Here is a 21,417-nt window from a genome sequence, read left to right as displayed (position 1 = left end):
GATAAAAACTCTCCAGAAAGTGGGCATAGAGGGAACCTACCTCAACATAATAAAGGCCATATATGACAAACCCACAGCAAACATCATTCTCAATGGTGAAAAACTGAAAGCATTTCCTCTAAGATCAGGAACGAGACAAGGATGTCCACTCTCACCACTATTATTCAACATAGTTCTGGAAGTCCTAGCCACGGCAATCAGAGAAGAAAAAGAAATAAAAGGAATACAAATTGGAAAAGAAGAAGTAAAACTGTCACTGTTTGCGGATGACATGATACTATACATAGAGAATCCTAAAACTGCCACCAGAAAACTGCTAGAGCTAATTAATGAATATGGTAAAGTTGCAGGATACAAAATTAATGCACAGAAATCTCTTGCATTCCTATACACTAATGATGAAAAATCTGAAAGAGAAATTATGGAAACACTCCCATTTACCATTGCAACAAAAAGAATAAAATACTTAGGAATAAACCTACCTAGGGAGACAAAAGACCTGTATGCAGAAAACTATAAGACACTGATGAAAGAAATTAAAGATGATACCAACAGATGGAGAGATATACCATGTTCTTGGATTGGAAGAATCAACATTGTGAAAATGAGTATACTACCCAAAGCAATCTACAGATTCAATGCAATCCCTATCAAATTACCAATGGCATTTTTTATGGAGCTAGAACAAATCATCTTAAAATTTGTATGGAGACACAAAAGACCCCGAATAGCCAAAGCAGTCTTGAGGCAAAAAAATGGAGCTGGAGGAATCAGACTCCCTGACTTCAGACTCTACTACAAAGCTACAGTAATCAAGACAATATGGTACTGGCACAAAAACAGAAACATAGATCAATGGAACAAGATAGAAAGCCCAGAGATTAACCCACGCACCTATGGTCAACTAATCTATGACAAAGGAGGCAAAGATATACAATGGAGAAAAGACAGTCTCTTCAATAAGTGGTGCTGGGAAAACTGGACAGCTACATGTAAAAGAATGAAATTAGAATACTCCCTAACACCATACACAAAAATAAACTCAAATTGGATTAGAGACCTAAATATAAGACTGGACACTATAAAACTCTTAGAGGAAAACATAGGAAGAACACTCTTTGACATAAATCACAGCAAGATCTTTTTTGATCCACCTCCTAGAGTAATGGAAATAAAAACAAAAATAAACAAGTGGGACCTAATGAAACTTCAAAGCTTTTGCACAGCAAAGGAAACCATAAACAAGACAAAAAGACAACCCTCAGAATGGGAGAAAATATTTGCAAATGAATCAACGGACAAAGGATTAATCTCCAAAATATATAAACAGCTCATTCAGCTCAATATCAAAGAAACAAACACCCCAATCCAAAAATGGGCAGAAGACCTAAATAGACATTTCTCCAAAGAAGACATACAGACGGCCACGAAGCACATGAAAAGATGCTCAACATCACTAATTATTAGAGAAATGCAAATCAAAACTACAATGAGGTATCACCTCACTCCTGTTAGAATGGGCATCATCAGAAAATCTACAAACAACAAATGCTGGAGAGGGTGTGGAGAAAAGGGAACCCTCCTGCACTGTTGGTGGGAATGTAAATTGATACAGCCACTATGGAGAACAATATGGAGGTTCCTTAAAAAACTAAAAATAGAATTACCATATGACCCAGCAATCCCACTACTGGGCATATACCCAGAGAAAACCATAATTCAAAAAGACACATGCACCCGAATGTTCATTGCAGCACTATTTACAATAGCCAGGTCATGGAAGCAACCTAAATGCCCATCAGCAGACGAATGGATAAAGAAGATGTGGTACATATATACAATGGAATATTACTCAGCCATAAAAAGGAACGAAATTGAGTCATTTGTTGAGACGTGGATGGATTTAGAGACTGTCATACAGAGTGAAGTAAGTCAGAAAGAGAAAAACAAATATCGTATATTAATGCATGTATGTGGAACCTAGAAAAATGGTACAGATGAGCCAGTTTGCAGGGCAGAAGTTGAGACACAGATGTAGAGAATGGACATATGGACACCAAGGGGGAAAACTGCGGTGAGGTGGGGATGGTGGTGTGCTGAATTGGGCGATTGGGATTGACATGTATACACTGATGTGTATAAAATTGATGCCTAATAAGAACCTGCAGTATAAAAAAAAAACAAACAAAACAACTAATACTAAACTTTCATTGGGTTATTTGTATGGAAATATGTTAATATAAATGTTTCAGACATTACATGAAATTTCTAAAAATCTTATATTTGTATTTGTATGGAAATATGTATGGAAATATGTTAATATAAATGTTTCAGACATTACATGAAATTTCTAAAAATCTTATATTTGTATTTGTATGGAAATATGCAGGGAAATATGTTAATATAAATGTTTCAGACATTACATGAAATTTCTAAAAATCTTATATGTTCTGGTATAATGTTATAAGTCATAATCCTAGTTATTACTTTAAAATGTATATCTCAGAAATAACTAATTTTCTTGTCAACTGCATTATTATGAAACAGTGGTCATTTTTAAGTCTTTTATCATTTACAGAGAGTTCTGGGTATACTCTGATGCTTTTGCAAATATGTTCCTATAAAAGGCTTTCATCATCAAGAAATTCATGGAAAAGACTCTGACAAGTACAGGTTTCTGGTAACTGACTGTACTGCTGAACTGAATGAATAAGCATTTTCAGAACTCTAATGAAAAACTGATGAACTCATAAAAGTGCTAACAAAAGATCAAGATGAAAAAAAAATTAATTACATGGGACTGAGTGAACTGATGAGGATGAGTATAATTTTTGTGACTTTCTGTCTGAATTAAAAAAAAAAAATCCCACAAGGACTCAGAGGCAAAGAATATACAAATCAATTTTCACTGCAAAGTAAAGGAGCTGTTACAGTGGAGGATTACTGGACTGAATGTCAATATTATGACATAGTATGAGTGTGTTTCATGTTTGGTAATTGCAATCATTGTTGCTTTTGTTGTGGTCATCCATGTACAATGCTTGGTGTCAGTCTATTTATCTCTTGTAAAAATAAAATACAGTGTGTGTGTGTGAAAAATAAAATAAATAAAAAAAAATAAAAAAAAATAAAAAAAAAAAAAAAAAAAAAAAAAAAAAAAAAAAAAACTGAGGACAGTCTCAGAGACCTCTGGGACAACATTAAACGCACCAACATTCGAATTACAGGGGTCCCCGAAGAAGAGAAAAAGAAAGGGACTGAGAAAATATTTGAAGAGATTATAGTTGAAAACTTCCCTAATATGGGAAAGGAAACAGTTAATCAAGTCCAGGAAGCACAGAGGGTCCCATACAGGATAAATCAAGGAGAAACACGCCAAGACACATATTAATCAAACTATCAAAAATTAAATACAAAGAAAACATATTAAAAGCAGCAAGGGAAAAACAACAAATAACATACAAGGGAATTCCCATAAGGTTAACAGCTGATCTTTCAGCAGAAACTCTACAAGGCAGAAGGGAGTGGCAGGACATATTTAAAGTGATGAAGGAGAAAAACCTACAACCAAGAACACTGTACCCAGCAAGGATCTCATTCAGATTTGATGGAGAAATTAAAACCTTTACAGACAAGCAAAAGCTAAGAGAATTCAGCACCACCAAACCAGCTTTACAACAAATGCTAAAGGAACTTCTCTAGGCAGGAAACACAAGAGAAGGAAAAGACCTACAATAACAAACCCAAAACAATTAAGAAAATGGGAATAAGAACATACATATCGAAAATTACCTTAAATGTAAATGGATTAAATGCTCCAACCAAAAGACATAGACTGGCTGAATGGATACAAACACAAGACCCGAATATATGCTGTCTACAAGAGACCCACTTCAGACCTAGGGACACATACAGACTGAAAGTGAGGGGATGGAAAAAGATATTCCATGCAAATGGAAATCAAAAGAAAGCTGGCGTAGCAATTCTCATATCAGACAAAATAGACTTTAACACAAAGACTATTACAAGAGACAAAGAAGGACACTACATAATGATCAAGGCATCAATCCAAGAAGAAGATATAACAATTGTAAACATTTATGCACCCAGCATAGGAGCACCTCAATACATAAGGCAAATACTAACAGCCATAAAAAGGGAAATCGACAGTAACACAAACATAGTAGGGGATTTTAACACCCCACTTTCACCAAAGGACAGATCATCCAAAATGAAAATAAATAAGGAAACACAAGCTTTAAATGATACATTAAACAAGAAGGAATTAATTGATATTTAGGACATTCTAACCAAAAACAACAGAATACACATTCTTTTCAAATGCTCGTGGAATATTATCCAGGATAGATCATATCTTGGGTCACAAATCAAGACTTGGTAAATTTCAGAAAATTGAAATCGTATCAAGTATTTTTCCAACCACAGCACTGTGAGACTAGATATCAATTACAGGAAAAAATCTGTAAAAAAAATACAAACACATGGAGGCTAAACAATACACTACTTAATAACCAAGAGATCACTGAAGAAATCAAAGAGGAACTCCAAACATACCTAGAAGCAAAGGACAATGAAAACACGATGACCCAAAACCTATGGGATGCAGCAAAAGCAGTTCTTAGAGGGAAGTTTACAGCAATACAATCCTACCTTAAGAAACAAGAAACATCTCAAATAAACAACCTAACCTTACACCTAAAGCAAATAGAGAAAGAAGAACAAAAAACCCCCAAAGTTAGCAGAAGGAAAGAAATCATAAAGATCAGATCAGAAAAAAATGAAAAGGAAATGGAGTAAATGATAGCAAAGATCAATAAAACTAAAAGCTGGTTCTTTGAGAAAATAAACAAAATTGATAAACCATTAGCCAGACTCATCAAGAAGAAAAGGGAGAAGACTCAAATCAATAGAAATAGAAATGAAAAAGGAGAAGTAACAACTGATACTGCAGAAATACAAGGGATCATGAGAGATTACTACAAGCAACTATATGCCTATAAAATGGACAACCTGGAAGAAATGGACAAATTCTTAGCAAAGTACAACCTTCCGAGACTGAACCAGGAAGAAATAGAAAATCTGAACAGACCAATCACAAGCACTGAAATTGAAACTGTGATTAAAAATCTTCCAACAAAAAAAAGCCCAGGACCAGATGGCTTCACAGGCGAATTCTATCAAACATTTAGAGAAGAGCTAACACCTATCCTTCTCCAACACTTCCAAAATATAGCAGAGGGAGGAACACTCCCAAATTCGTTCTACGAGGCCACCATCACCCTGATACCAAAACCAGACAAAGATGTCACAAAGAAAGAAAATGACAGGCCAATATCTCTGATGAACATAGATGCAAAAATCCTCAACAAAATACTAGCAAACAGAATCCAACAGCACATTAAAAGGATCATACACAATGATCAAGTGAGGTTTACCCCAGGAATGCAAGGATTCTTCAATATATGCAAATCAATCAATGTGAAACACCATATTAACAAATTGAAGGAGAAAAACCATATGAACATCTCAATAGATGCAGAGAAAGCTTTTGACAAAATTCAACACCCATTTATGATAAAAGCCCTGTAGAACGTAGGCATAGAGGGAACTTTCCTCAACATAATAAAAGCCACATATGACAAACCCACAGCTAACATTGTCCTCAATGGTGAAAAACTGAAACCAATTCCACGAAGATCAGGAAAAGACAAGGTTGCCCATTCTCACCACTATTATTCAACATAGTTTTGGAAGTTTTAGCCACAGCAATCAGAGAAGAAAAAGAAGTAAAAGGAATCCAAATCGGAAAAGAAGAAGTAAAGCTGTCACTCTTTGCAGATGACATGATACTATACATAGAGAATCCTAAAGATGCTACCAGAAAACTACTAGAGCTAATCAATGAATTTGGTAAAGTTGCAGGTGACAAAATGAATGCACAGAAATCTCTTGCATTCCTATACACTAATGATGAAAAATCTGAAAGTGAGATTTAAGAAAACACTCCCATTTACCATTGCAACAAAAAGAATAAAATATCTAGGAATAAACCTACCTAAGGAGACAAAAGACCTGTATGCAGAAAATTATAAGACACTGATGAAAGAAATAAAAGATGATACAAATAGATGGAGAGATATACCATGTTCTTGGATTGGAAGAATCAACATTGTGAAAATGACTATACTACCCAAAGCAATCTACAAGTTCAATGCAATCCCTATCAAACTACCACTGGCATTCTTCACAGAACTAGAACAAAAAATTTCACAATTTGTATGGAAACACAAAAGACCCCGAATAGCCAAAGCAATCTTGAGAAAGAAAAATGGAGCTGGAGGAATCAGTCTCCCTGAGTTCAGACTATACTACAAAGCTACAGTAATCAAGACAGTATGGTACTGGCAAAAAGCAGAAATATAGATCAATGGAACAGGATAGAAAGCCCAGAGATAAACCCACGCACATATGGTCACCTTATCTTTGATAAAGGAGGCAAGAATATACAGTGGAGAAAAGACAGTGTCTTCAATAAATGGTGCTGGGAAAACTGGACAGCTACATGTAAAAGAATGAAATTACAACACTCCCTAACTCCATAGACAAAAATAAACTCAAAATGGATTAAAGACCTAAATATAATGCCAGACACTATCAAACTCTTAGAGGAAAACATAGGCAGAACACTCTTTGACATAAATCACAAGATCCTTTTTGACCCACCTCCTAGAGAAATGGAAATAAAAACACAAATAAACAAATGGGACCTAATGAAACTTAAAGGCTTTTGCACAGCAAAGGAAACCATAAACAAGACGAAAAGACAACCCTCAGAATGGGAGAAAATATTTGCAAATGTAGCAACTGACAAAGGATTAATCTCCAAAATTTACAAGCAGCCCATGCAGCTCAATATCAAAAAAACAAACAATCCAATCCAAAAATGGGCAGAAGACCTAAATAGACATTTCTCCAAAGAAGATATACAGATTGCCAACAAACACATGAACGAATGCTCAACATCATTAATCATTAGAGAAATGCAAATCAAAACTACAATGAGATATCATCTCACACCAGTCAGAATGGCCATCATCAAAAAATCCACAAACAATAAATGCTGGAGAGGGTGTGGAGAAAAGGGAACCCTATTGTACTGTTGGTGGGAATGTAAATTGGTACAGCCGCTATGCAGAACAGTATGGACGTTCCTTAAAAAACTAAAAATAGAACTACCATATGACCCAGCAATCCCACTACTGGGTATATACCCTGAGAAAACCATAATTCAAAAAGAGTCATGTATCACAATGTTCATTGCAGCTCTATTTACAATAGCCAGGACATGGAAGCAACCTAAGTGTCCATCAACAGATGAATGGATAAAGAAGATGTGGCCCATATATACAATGGAATATTACTCAACCATAATAAGAAAAGAAACTGAGTTATTTGTAGTGAGGTGGATGGACCTAGAGACTGTCATACAGAGTGAAGTAAGTCAGAAAGAGAAAAATAAATACTATATGCTAACACATATATATGAAATCTAAAAAAAATGGTCATGAAGAACCTAGGGGCAAGATGGGAATAAAGACACAGACCTACTAGAGAATGGACTTGAGGATACGCATAGGGGGAAGGTTAAGCTGGGACAAAGTGAGAGAGTGGCATGGACATATATACACTACCAAATGTAAAATAGATAGCTAGTGAGAAGTAACCGCATAGCAAGGGAGATCAGCTCTGTGCTTTGTGACTCCCTAGAGGGGTGGGATAGGGATGGTGGGAAGGATGGAGACACAAGAGGGAAGAGATATAGAGACAGATGTATATGTGTAACTGATTCACTTTGTTATAAAGCAGAAACTAACACACCATTGTAAAGCAATTATACTCCAATAAAGATGTTAAAAAAAAAAAGAAAGAAAGGGTAGTAGTGGTATAGAGATAGACAAACAAGCCAGTGGAACAGTATATAGAGCCCAGAATCTAATACCCCTTCCCCCTAAATGTGAAAACTTATAGGTCAATGAAGAAAGAATAAGCTAGTCAGTAAATGGAACTGAAATCCCTCTTTCACATCATACACAAAAATCATTTCCAAGTGAACTAAAGGCTTAAATATAAGAGATTAAACTTTAAAACATTAACAGCAAAATTACAAGAGAATATAAAGGCATCAAAGGATTCTTAAACAAGACATAAAAATACATGAAGTATAAAAAAATAAAATAAAAACAGATTGCCAAATTCCAAAATCACTACACAATAAAATGGGAAAATAATCTAAATATAGGGAGAAGCTATTTGCAACACATAAAATGGACAAAGATTAGGTACTGGAATAAATAACGAACTCCTACTAATCTGTTTTTTAAAATACAATAGAAAAAAATTGTTTAAAAAAATTTTTTTAACGTATTGCCAAGGGGGAAATACTAATGGCCAATAAACAGGAAAAGATGCTTGTAAAGAAAATGTAAATAAAAGCTCCAATGAAATAGGATTTTATATCCAAGAGATTGCTAACAAATTTAAAAACAAATCTGACAATATCAATAGTTGGTGAGGATGTTGAGTGGACAGTTACATTTATATACTTTTACTCTGGAAATCAATCTGATGTTACATAGTGAAGTTTAATATGTGCACACCTATGAGGCCATGCATTTATCATAAAGAAAATTGTCCATGTGCTCCAGGAGACATATATTCATTGTTTATGAAAGCAAAACCGAAAACTCAATGTATTCCAAAGTTTATTTATAGGAGAATGGATTTATTGTAGAATATTGATAGACTGGAATACTATACAGTAATGAAATTGAATGAACTATTTCTGATGCATCAACATGGATAAATCTTAAAAATATAATATTAACTTAAAAAAAAGCAAGTCACAAAATAATGATAGTACAGTATGTAAAACAGATAAAACTAAATAATATGTTGCTTAGGGTTAAATATGCATGTGGTAAAAATGTAAGGAAAGTCAAGGAGTTTGTAAAAACATGTCTTTAGGACTGGGGTGTCCTCTGAGGAAGAGAAAGGATATAATTGAGGAGGAGCACACAAAAAAGTTCAAAGGTATTGGTAATGTTCTACTTTTTAACCTGAGTGGTAGTATATGTTCATTCATTTTATTGATCTTCTTCAAAAGCTATGAATTTAATATTAATTCACTTGTGTAATATAAAGTATTTTGTAATTTTTAAAGTAAAATTGTCTGCCAGGGTGAAATTCATTAGGAGATATCCCAATAGAAAAGTATCTCAATAGTTGAATTCTGACTCTTCTGCAGAAAGTTAAACACGTTTAATTTGAATGAAATTCAATTAGTATGTATCTTAAAATACATCTATTAATAAAATAGCATATAAATGAACTGTTTTGGGGTATCAATTTCTCAATGCTAAAAATACTGTGTTGAATTTGTTTAGGCATAAAAGATAAAGGGTATAAGACCTTATTAATATTTTAAGTTTTGCTGTTGAGTTATTTTATATATTAAGAAGATATGCATAGCTCATATTGCAAGGACTTTTATCAATCATTTATTTTGAGAATGTCTTCATATAAATAAGGATATGTTGATTAAAAATAATATGACTCCCTATGATATATTGTATAGATGTATACTATACATATTATATATCTAATAGATTTAGATATGATTTTATTGTCACTTTCAGAAAAGTCATATTTAATAATAGAGAATTTTTTACAAATAAGTAATCTGTCTTGCATTTTAAGAGCTTAACGTTATGATACTCAGTGTTCATAATTTGTTCGCTTGAAAAGTACTTGTTTAAACTTACCTACATGTTTGAAATCGTGAAAAGACCACATCTTACAATGAGAGAAGACGCTTTAGAAAATAATTCCCATTTGCCCTTCAAAATATTTACAAATGTATCCTTACACAAACGCTCCAGAAATGACCCGATATAAAAATATCAAGCTCAAGTATTGAAAAGGCATCTAATATGAGACTTTTTAACATTAGCAGCAATCCAAAGGCTTACTTATAAGGGATTTTGACACCCAAGTTGAGAAATGATAACCAAGCAACTTCTTCCAAAAAATGGATTCTAAGAAATGTTAATCCATACTTAATAACTCAGTTGTGGAAATCTGATTTGATTTTCTTTAATAGAAAATGTAGGAAAAGTAATGAAAATCAATCATTTTAATTTACAGGTGGCAAACAATTCATTTCAGTCATCAATTATTCAAGCACAATGAACTTCTGAAAAATCAAAGAGTATAGAGTTAACAGACTGAGTCTATTTTTATCAAATGTCTAAAATTAGCCAAAACTTAAGAACTGTTTCACGTTCATGTTCAAAGGCCAAACTCAAGTTTATAATTCGTTGGGAATCAAAGAAATCCTGTTTGTTTAAAATCTGAAGGAATTTAGTTTTTGTTACACCAACATACTTTTAAAGAGCATTAACATAAACATGAATGTGGCAAATTTATAGATGCTACTTAGTAAAATGCGTATGTAGGAGACAATACTGCAATATAGACATAAATTTTTTAGAAATAAATGTGTGTCATATATAAAACTAGAAAAAAATTTTCAGTAAGAATAGAATTAAAAGTAGTGCAGCTTTATTTTTAACTAAACAAAACATTTCAGGTTAAGTTTTTTATTCTACAAAAACTGAGTGCCTAACTCGGTCATTTTGTAAACTGGTCCTTTAATACATACAGAGAATATATGTATGCAACTATATATATGTGATATATTAATCCTCAGAGCAAATGGTTAATTATAATATGATTAGGCTATAATATTAGTAATTAGATTTACTTTAATTATACTTTAAAACATCATTATTATAGGCTTGATTTTGTTTTTGAATTATCATTTAAGTAATGATCATTTTATCTTTAGTATGGTGAGGATATAATATTTTCATAAGTGACTGCATGTAGGAGGATATTTAACTAACTAAAGAAAATAAGTTATTATAAACCCGTATACTAAATCACATTATCCATATCTTTTTAATACTGCAGAGCCTCTAGAATCTTTAATTGCTAATTATTAGCTGCTTAAGAGAGGATCACTTTTACTTATTCAAGTGATGTAAATTTGGTCTCTTCAGATATTTCATATAATCATTACTATTAATGAGGTTTTAGTTATTGTACTTGTTAATAATGTGGAGAAAATAAGAGCAGGAATGGAGCTATTATTCCTAGAAATTAAGCAAATGAGAAAAATAATTTTAGAAGGTCAATTTTAAAATGAAATTCATATGAATGCTCTGTGATTATGTGTTAATGATAAACCTATTACATTTGTGAGTACACATAAATCTAACTGATAAAAGATTTCCATGCCAAGTGAATATTCTTATGATATAAAAGCATAAATATTTAATCTTTAACTAAAAGATTTTGTCATTTATTATCTAGCTATGAATGTAACTTAATTTTAAAACATCTACAACAAAAAACAGTAAAGAGTATATCACTGTCATTAATTTCATAGGACTGAATTAAGGCAGACCTTTGGATAGCATGTTGAATGTTCCATATTTGACACTGTATTATCCACATAAGATCTTGCTAGGAGACAAGGTTACCCTACCATAACGCCAGCTGGTAAACATCTGACATTGGAGTCTCCAGAACCCCTCTAAGGGCAGTGAGAATATACCATCAGCAGTATTGTACTGGACACCAAAAGGAATTGATTGAGAATGATACCCATAGAGACCACTGGCTGCTAAGAAGGATACGATCAGTGCCAGGAAACAACACTGCACCTTTTATCATTTCTCCCATGATGCACCCTACTGACCACATGTCAACTGAAAACAAAAATGAAATGAAGATAAACAAGAAGACAGGAATAGAACAGCAAATAAACGAAAACACTTGCCTACCCATGCCATGGAGCAACAGTCTGACCTTTTGCTGACTGGATAAGAGGCCAGTCTTACAGTGCTTTAAAACAGTGGATGGGAAGAACACAAGAATGTCAGGACCCTTTCTGCTATGTAACTGAACTAACAATGCCACTCAGTGCCACCTAATGTATGATAATATTATTTTGCAATTATAATTCAATGATTAATTTAGTTTCTGATTTAAAAGGTCTCATTTGCATTCATCTGCTAGAATCCTACTGATTTGTATTGTAAATTATTTTAGATTGTGTTAATATGGGAAACATGCAGATTGGTTTTTCTTTCATTCTTTTGTATACTATACTTGGGAAAAAAAAAGAAAGAAAATCTGAGCTGCCAGCAACCTCAGAAGAAAGGGTTTCTTTTATAAAACACACTTACTCTTATTTATAAATATGAATAAATTTCCAGACGTGAAATGCCAGTCCAAGAATGAGTGTTTGGAATATGCTGGTTCAGTTTCATTGACTCCCATCAAAGGAGCATGCTTCTAAACTGGAAGCCTCGTCTTATCCTCATAAGCACAGTTGCTTTATAATGGTAAGAAATGTTGGCTTTCAAAACAAGGTGGTTTGACATGAAATGAACAACATGACTTAAAGAGGTGACCCTTCTTCTGAGACTGTGAATCAAAAGAAACCTGGAATTCAAGGTGAAATTACAGTGGTCTCTCTGCTATTGCCAGTTATCGTCCAGAACTTAAAACCAGGAAGCAGGGCAGAGGATACTCAGGGAGGGGCAAAATGGGGAAGCAAGAAAGTGAAATCTCTCTTTAACTATACTCGGTTACTCACGTGTTCCTATTAAAACTCAGAAAGAAAGGTAGGTCATTCTTATGGGGGAAAATAACCTAGAAGAATAAGGGAAGTTGAGGGGGAACAAATAGGGAAAGGCATTAGGATAGCAGCAGCACACTATAATTTTGCACCAGTTACTTTTCAAATTACATCTTGTAATTTGGCAGTAACCTTACAGAATTCCTCATAAGATTCTTTCCAGTGTGAAAATCTCAGTCAGGTTAAACTCGAAGTTTCCAAAGTTTGACTTAACATCTAAACAGAGTGATCACTGCAAAGAAATGGTTACAGCTTTGAAGGTGATAAGCATACCCAGAGAAGCAAATTAGTTTTGCTTCCATTTTAGGAAAGCAAGTGACATGCAAAAATATCAGGGAAAGATAGAGCAAACAGTTGTGCATCCCTTTACTATTAATGCATTTGTAATTCCAGATAATATCTGTCTCACAAGAGGTTGGTATTGTGAGTAACTTGATTAAAGGGGAAAAAAAATCTCTGAAACGGTATTTGCTTTTGAATTGCAAATATTCTTATCATACTGTCCAAAGTGACCAGTCTAAGTTGTTATTTACCATGTATCTATTTTTTATAGATATTGTGGGAGAGATAGGTAAAAAAATATACAGCTATAAACTCAGTAAGCAAGTTTTCTCTTGCCTGCATCCAAACATTTGGAAAAGGCTATTTCTGCCACAAACCTATCTGCTAGTTAGAAAACTTCTATTTCTATTTTTTATTTAATGCAAAAAATATCTCTTCTATGTTATCTCTGGCAGAAACTCATTTTTTTTCTGCTGCAGAACCAACTCCATTGCTTTCTAATTGTATAACCCTGGCCAAGTTACTTCATCTCTCTTTTCATCCTCTAAAATGAGGATGATAGACAGTATTTATCATGTAAATTTTTTTAAGATGTAAAAGGATTATGCCTGGTAAAGAGCCTTCCACACTGCCTGGTACATAGTATGTTCTCAATAAATGTTAGTTATGTATCATCATGTATTATATATATATATATAAATTATATTCATATACATATATAAGTATGTGTATAAATATATACATATATAAATTATATACATATATGCATATATAACTTATATACTGGAATTAAATATATATAGGGAAGGCTCATTTATTTTATATTTATATAATATTATACTGTATCTTGTATTTATATATATAATTAAGAAATTTTTCCAATGAGGAAAGCTTACTCACTGGGCAATCCTTTTCACTGCTGAAACCACTTAGAAAGGCATTCCACATCACAGCTGACTCTATGGAACTTCTCTCCATTATCTAAACAGGAATTACCCTGTTCCCTAATCCAAATAATAATCTTAAAATATGTGAATATAATCTATGATCTCCAGCCGTTCTTCTAAAACTGGAAAATTTTCATCTTTCAGACTAAAATCCCTTGATTTTCACTCTCCCTCACCTATGCCTTTAAACAACAGCAACAACAATAACAACAGATGACCTACATGGAATCTTAGTCCTGGTATTGCTTCAATCTCAGTTGGTTCTAGACTGTTGTTGGTTTAATAACTGCTATATCTCCCCATTCTCATTTGTGTGGCTCTGCTGGATACAGATATTTCAAAGTAAAAGGAGAACAGTTTTGGAAACTTATCTTCATGTCAGAAGCTAAAATAGACAATAGATCACAAAGCTTTCACATAAAAATAATGCAGAGATATATAAACTCAAGATCTGAACTACTGATGAATATACTGAATTCCATTTTCTTTATTTAATGTATCTTTTCTGAGTAATAATGTCCTGGAAATCTCTTCAATTTCCAAATTCCATTTAAGTTCCCTCATGATTCACTATTCCTACAGACTTTCCATGCTTATGCCACGGAAATGCTAAGCCTTGTGCCTGGAAATGATAAGCCCTATTATTATAAATTATAAAAGTAGAGTATATGCACATGAATTTATATAGATTTTTATTACTCAAGACAGGATGATTTCTCAAGAGAAAGCCATTGCATCAAATTTTATTAATTAGTCATCACAACTAAAACAGGAAATAGGCAATAAAAGAATTTGATAATAAATCTTGTTGGAACCAGGGGTAGTAGTAAGCCTTCCCTCATCTAATATGCATATCTGCTTATCAGGGTGAAACTGGATTATTCTATGAAAATTTCAAGATATTCCAATGAATACTGACTGTGAATAGACCTTAGAAGAAATTGGCAAATTCAATCACAGTTGGAAACTGGATTTTGATGCTTTCTGAGACAGTCTGATACGGTATTTGGGTCTCCATAAGAGTTTTGTACACTAATGCTGCCGAGGTAGAATTCTGGTTGCTTTTATGGTTCTGATTCATTACATTTCCCCGCTCATCATCAGTATTCCCAGAGGCAGAGAGCAGATTCATTTGCAACTGTGACAGGCAGAAACTGAGTCACTTTCCTTAGAAGGAATGTTAAGTAAGTTTTGGTGTTACTAAAATATGGTTATAAGTTTTCTAGGTGAGAAAATCTCAAGTGTATTATTTGTCAGGCATTAGATTATACTAAATTATCTTTTTTATACTTTATCCAAGTGATAGAAATGATATAATATAGGTCGTGGCAGTTTAAATCTAAATAAAGGAAGCACTTTACTGCTACTTCCACACCCCAGTGGCTTGGATTGTGATCTGTGATGAAATATATTTTGGACTATGTGAGCTTCTAACCAGCAACCTGGCAAATGTTTCCTATCCAGGAGATTATGCGGCTCTGGTAACGCAATTGTGAGACTACAATGCTTTTCTCCTTAACCTAATTATATTTTTATTTAGCATAGGATTCAGACAATGGGCTTTGATAAATTTTCTTTCAACGAATACTTCAAAGTACAATACGAAGAAGATTTAATATGGTTTTCTAAAATCTGAACATCATTTCTTTGAAAAGTTTGTTTTAAAAGTTAAAATTTAATTAGATATTTTACAAAAGCACATTGTTTTAAACTTCAGCACAAAGATGGAATTATAAAAGGCTACTGATATGCATAAATAAACTGTGAATGTACCTACTTTGCACTTGTGAATCTCAGTAAAAAAATAAAAAAACATTCACAGAACACAATGCTAAATATTCTAATTCCAGGAAACAGAGGAAGATTTTCTCCTTGAGACTACCTGTTTAACTTGCTTTTCCTTCTTTATGACTTCTATGGCATCGTATTAATGACTAACCTTTATTTTATAAATGTCATATCATTGATTTGCTTTTTTAACAAAACAGAAGAAAATCCATTTAAACTTACAACAGAGGAGAAAATCTTTAGCTTTATGTTAAATTATAAATAAAACTGTAGACTAATGAATTTTTAAAATATTCTTTTATAAAAGACAAACAATTATTTACTGCAACAAAATATTAAATTGTCATCTTTAAAATCGTGTAATTCTGCAGTGTACACAAATAAGGAATTTAAAGAAATCCTGATGTTGAAAAAAATTTTTTTTTTCTTTAAACTTTTCATGTTCTGATGAACAAATAGTGAATGCTGGCTCTGAATGTCTCACATTATCACCAAATTAATTACAAGCTCCCTGAAGATTTGGGTAATTATCCTCACTTCATTCTGCACATCAACTTGAAGAAGTGCTTTAGTAAGTGACAAACTATTCATTTTCTTTCCTTTTACTGTCTAATTCACAGATAATTTTGGTTTCTCATCACTTGAGAAATTTTTTTATTCTAGGTGGTCTTTTGGTTATTTCTATTTTTTATAGTTTATCTAATTCAATTTGAAGGTTATTTGGGCCGGAGTGCCCCCAAACTAACTTCATACCATAAAAACTGAAGTTCCTTATCTTTTAAAGGTATTTAAAGGTATGTGTATGTTTGTAAACATCTAATGTTTTATATGTATCAAATGATATCATCACAGCCATCCTGTAAGGCAGGCAAAGGAGGTATTTTATAAAGTAAATTGAAGTTGGTAGGAGATGTCACATGACTAAAGCTAAGAGGACCAGAGTAAGTTCTTGGAGCCCTTATGCGCTGGAGACTCATTTGACTGCTGAAGGGAGAAAGAGTCCCACAATAGGTATCACTGTTCACAAACTTTGTCCTAAGGACCAAGCAGGCCAAGGACAGTTTGAATGGAATAGAACACGTAGTGACTAAGGAATGTGTTTTGTTGTCTGCAGTTTTACCCCCTCAAATATTTCACCTTATTTTTAAAGATCTTTCAGTACTCTGCCTACAGAACTGTAGAGGGATAAGGAAAAATAATATGCTTTTAAACCTTTCTATATCCATTTCCAGGAGACAGGAGACTCCTGGGGGACCCAGCAGTCCTAGTGGAGCTTTGTCCATGGTCACTTAATAGCTCCTCTCCAAGGCATCAAGGAGTCAAGTTCCATCTCCTCAATTTCTTCCTTCTGTTCCACCCCCAACGTCTGTTCTCTGTGTCTTCCCTCACTTTCTGCCCCTTTTCTGTGTATTTCTCTCAACTTCTTTTATCACCTTCATGCCTTATCCTACCCTCTGTTACATTCTGGACTACTCTAAATTTCTTGGGAGAGGGATCTTGCTCTTATAACTCTCTCCTCCTCCCATCTGTTCAGATAACCTCAGAATCTCCAGCTCCCATTCTAGTGATTCCCACCTTACTCTGATTTTCTCAAAGTAATAATAATAGAGAAGAGTATTCACAAATTCATGGTGAAAATATATTCTTTTAAGCAAATACAAAGAAAAAAAATTGTCTTATTTTTTCAAATGTTTGTGATTATTGGCAATTTGCTTATGGGTGTGAAAGAATGACTAATTTTTACATCCCAATTTTATTTAAAGTCATAAATTATATATTATTTGAGATAATGTTGTACTACCATAATATTAGATAGAAGATGCAGAATATAGCAATGTATTAGTTGCAAAAGTTTATTAGGAAGTAAGCAGAGTTATTTCAAAGAGGGAAGAAGGATTAAGAATATCTATCTGTACTAGATGGATATAATAATCCACAACCTCCAATTTTTGCTCACCTTACTTTGATTATTCCTAATTTTCATTTGTTCAAGTTTAGAAAAGATATGATACTCAGTTAATCTGAGGATGTTTTCTTCATTTCTTCAAATATATTTTTGGCAAATCATTCTCTGTTCCTTAATAACCTGGCTTCTTGGAAAGATTATATGTACATCCTTTTCTTTCTAACTGAAATTTCTCATGTCCTCCGAGGGAAAGGCAAGAGGCAGTGTTTTAGCAATCTGTCAGCTTTAATTGGAGATAATATGCTTGAGGTCCAGAAGTTTCAAATGAATATGGTGTGCCTATTTTTAACATTTCCCAGGTCCAGAGAACTTTGGCCAGAACTCAAAATAAGGGAATATCACAGACCTTGCTCAAAAAAGGTGCTACCATTTGAAGTAGAATGGAAAAAATAAGGTAGAAAGAATATATTTAAAAGAAGCAGGCTTAAGGAAAGAACTGGTATTATATGAAAACTATACTGGTATTATATGAGACTTCAGTAAACAAGAAAACAGAATGCCCTGGTTGGGCTGTGGAGTGGATGGAAGGAGTCAGGAACTAGATAGTCCTTTAAAAAAACAAAAAACAAAAAAAAGCTTCTAAGGAAGTATCATAAAACTGCTTTACTACAATTTACTATTAAAAAAACCAAAATCTTAATGAAATATAAAGTCACTGATGCCTCTTATATGATCATTGGACTATGTAAATAAAATAATGGACCTGGCATATTTATTGTTCTTTGGCTTGAAATTCATCATGGGCCCAAGAATTATTAGTAATACTATATATTTTGTCAGCATATATGCTATGAAATAGGTTTTAATCATAAAACCATAATGAAAATTGAGTGTATAATAGTGTATGTTTATATAATTAAGAAACTCTTTACACAAGAAAAACAAACACTTTATAAATGTTCCTTTGGATATTAAAAAAGCTAACAAACTAATAAAAGTAAAAGTAAAAAAGTAAAATATTTATGTATGTAGGTTGCCAACACGTTTAGTCATCAAGAAACTACCTTGTGATACCATCTGGATCGTATCAATAGTCAATAAATCCACACAATGTTTCTCAAAATGCAAAATGTTAAATACAATTTTAACAGAGGAAAATAGCTAAAACTTCGGTCATCAATGATAATTTCATAAGATTTCCCAATTTTTGAAGGTGTTTTACTACTTTTACTTAGGGTCCAGATTTTAAAAAAGGAGCATTAAAAAGTTCTGTTCAGCGAGAGGAATAATGTTGATTATGATGATAGAGTATTATAACATAATTTTTCAGCGTCAGAGAAATTCAACAGAAATTACTCTGAATAATTCTAAGTGAATTATTCACTTAGATTGTTTTTTTAAGTATCTGAAGAATCTTGGAAGTAGTCAAGGTATAAATTACCATATACTAAAATTTGATATTACTTCCAGTAAATGCTGGAATCATTTCAATATGTTAAAATATTGGTATGATTCTTCTCCCTATAAATAAGCTCCATCAGCCCCCAAACTTGTGTCTGATCATCCTGGCCTAGTGAAGTTACTTCAATGCTCTGATCCCTTTATTATTGGTAGTAAGCTCTAATCACAAAATGATAATAACTTCATATAAAAATTAATGAAACAATTCTACTCAAAAACATATAGTACATGTAATCCATTGTTTAATAGGGACTTTTATGGTTTAGTTTAATTTTTAAATATGGTCATGACTAAGACATTAAATTATAATTTTAATTATAGGCAAAATGAATTCCAATGCATTTCATCTGAAAGTTATTTACCTATATTTAAGTAAAATTTAACTTAAGCAAGATATTTTCCACTATAATGACTTTATGTAACTTCCCCACTGACTTATAGGTCAGCAATATATGGCACTAGGCTATCGGATACCAGTATTTTATATAATCATCACAGGAGATAAAGGAATACAGAATACAAACACTTATTACAATCTACATTTTGTGTATTGGGGTTTATTTAATTTTTAGGACCATATTTATCAAGGATATATATTTTATGTATTGATATTTGCACAATTTACTTACAGTTCTAAACATTTTTCTAAAAAATAAACTAGGATAAAAGGAAAAACAGACCTCCAAGAGAACAATATCTGGAAGAATGTAGAATTATCAATATGGTGCTATTATCTTTGCTTGTTTATCTGAAGGGTATTTTGGGTTCAAAAATGTTTTAATTTTTCCTAATTCTATTGACTTTTAAATTTAATACTGCTAAAATAAGAGAAAAAGAACCCTGATAAATGCCTGAATAGCTAAATTAGATCTCAGAGAACCATGCTACATGGGAATCAAGTGACTGTAACAACAATGTCACATGGGAACGAGATATTTTGTAACATTTTGTCTTTGGGAATTGACTGAGAAGTTCTGGGTTTTTTCAGTCTGAAATGTACTGTACCCCAAAGACAAAAGCACACACACACGCACACACACACAAATTCCTACTTTTGTATGAAATCAATACATATGAATGTGAATTACAATATTGTTCAAACCAACTACATGATTTGTATGTAATTGATCCTCAAAATAAATTCAATAACTAATTTAAAGTAAAATGAAATATTATCATTTAAATACATAATCAATATGAAAATTGAGATATTTTACATTTTCTTTTTATATCTTCAAAATCCAGTAGGCATTTTGCACATATAACACCTCTGAATTCAGACTAACCATATTTCAAGAGCTAATGTGGCTAGTGGCTACCTATTGGATACTGTAGTTGTAGAAGATGTCATTACTATTATATTACTATTGGAATTTAGAGAATATCTTATTAATATACAGCAGAATAAATAAATGCCTACATTAAATGCATGGTCATTGTGGCACCAACTTTCTATTGTCAGATTTTTTTTATCATTGGCCTTTTCTTCTATTCCTACTAAATAACAATAATAATCTTTCTTACATTATAAGAGTTCTTAATAGAGCTTTCTTATTAATCAAATACAATACTTAATAGTTATGGATCACATGTTTACTGCCAATTTCTAAAAAACTTCCAATGTAATAAATATATTGAACTCACTCTTGCATTATCGTTGTTAAAGTTCTCAGTTGTTGTACTTAGATTTGCACAATTGTGTGTTAACAGGGTATTTCTGTATTTATAAAAATATATTTTCTATTAATATGTAAACTTTCTTATTGATATATTACAAACATATATATGTGCCTTTGTTAAAGAGTGAACTTTTGATCCTTTCAGATATATACCAGCTCTTTTAATAATTCCAAATCAGAGATACCTGTCCAAGAAATTTCTGATGGAATCTAGTAGAAGACTAAGTGGTAGAACACAAATCAACACTGCTTTTTTTTTAATTGACTATACTCCTCACATTGTATATTTCATTTCTTTAATTCTAAATTTCATTGGAAAAGCAATTATCTATGTCTAAGTCACATCTCCAAGTCAGATGAGGAAAGCCTATTTTAAACCCACCTGACCTCCAGCAATTTGAATAATAATTATGATTTTTAAATGTGGAAGTTCTTGTTTGAAGGAAGATGTGCTATATTAAACTATTTAAGACTGGCTATAGTGTCAAGAGTAATTCAAATCAATAAAGGCATGGACAGAAGCTTAAGATGTCAGCAAGTAGAGAAATAATTACGCCTAAATTTGTT

The 21,417-nt window shown here is 32.6% G+C and overlaps 1 protein-coding gene across 3 annotated transcripts in view; it reads right to left on the bottom strand.

Annotated features, from left to right (window-relative positions):
• The window catches only part of MAPK10 (mitogen-activated protein kinase 10), a 488,347-nt gene that overhangs the window by 58,492 nt on the left and 408,438 nt on the right, over positions 1–21,417 (bottom strand). The window contains exon 7 of one of the 3 annotated variants that reach the window (XM_068542103.1): positions 11,781–11,852. The exons of the other annotated variants lie outside the window; for them this stretch is intronic. Within the exon in view, the coding sequence (XP_068398204.1) occupies positions 11,781–11,852 (72 nt within the window). The remainder of the gene's footprint in view (positions 1–11,780; positions 11,853–21,417) is intronic. 3 annotated transcript variants of the gene reach the window in all.

Source organism: Eschrichtius robustus, chromosome 4 (genome assembly GCF_028021215.1).
Source record: "Eschrichtius robustus isolate mEscRob2 chromosome 4, mEscRob2.pri, whole genome shotgun sequence".
Lineage (NCBI taxonomy): Eukaryota > Metazoa > Chordata > Mammalia > Artiodactyla > Eschrichtiidae > Eschrichtius > Eschrichtius robustus.
The sequence above is the reverse complement of the archived record's forward strand: the minus strand, read 5'-3'. Positions and strand labels throughout refer to the sequence as shown.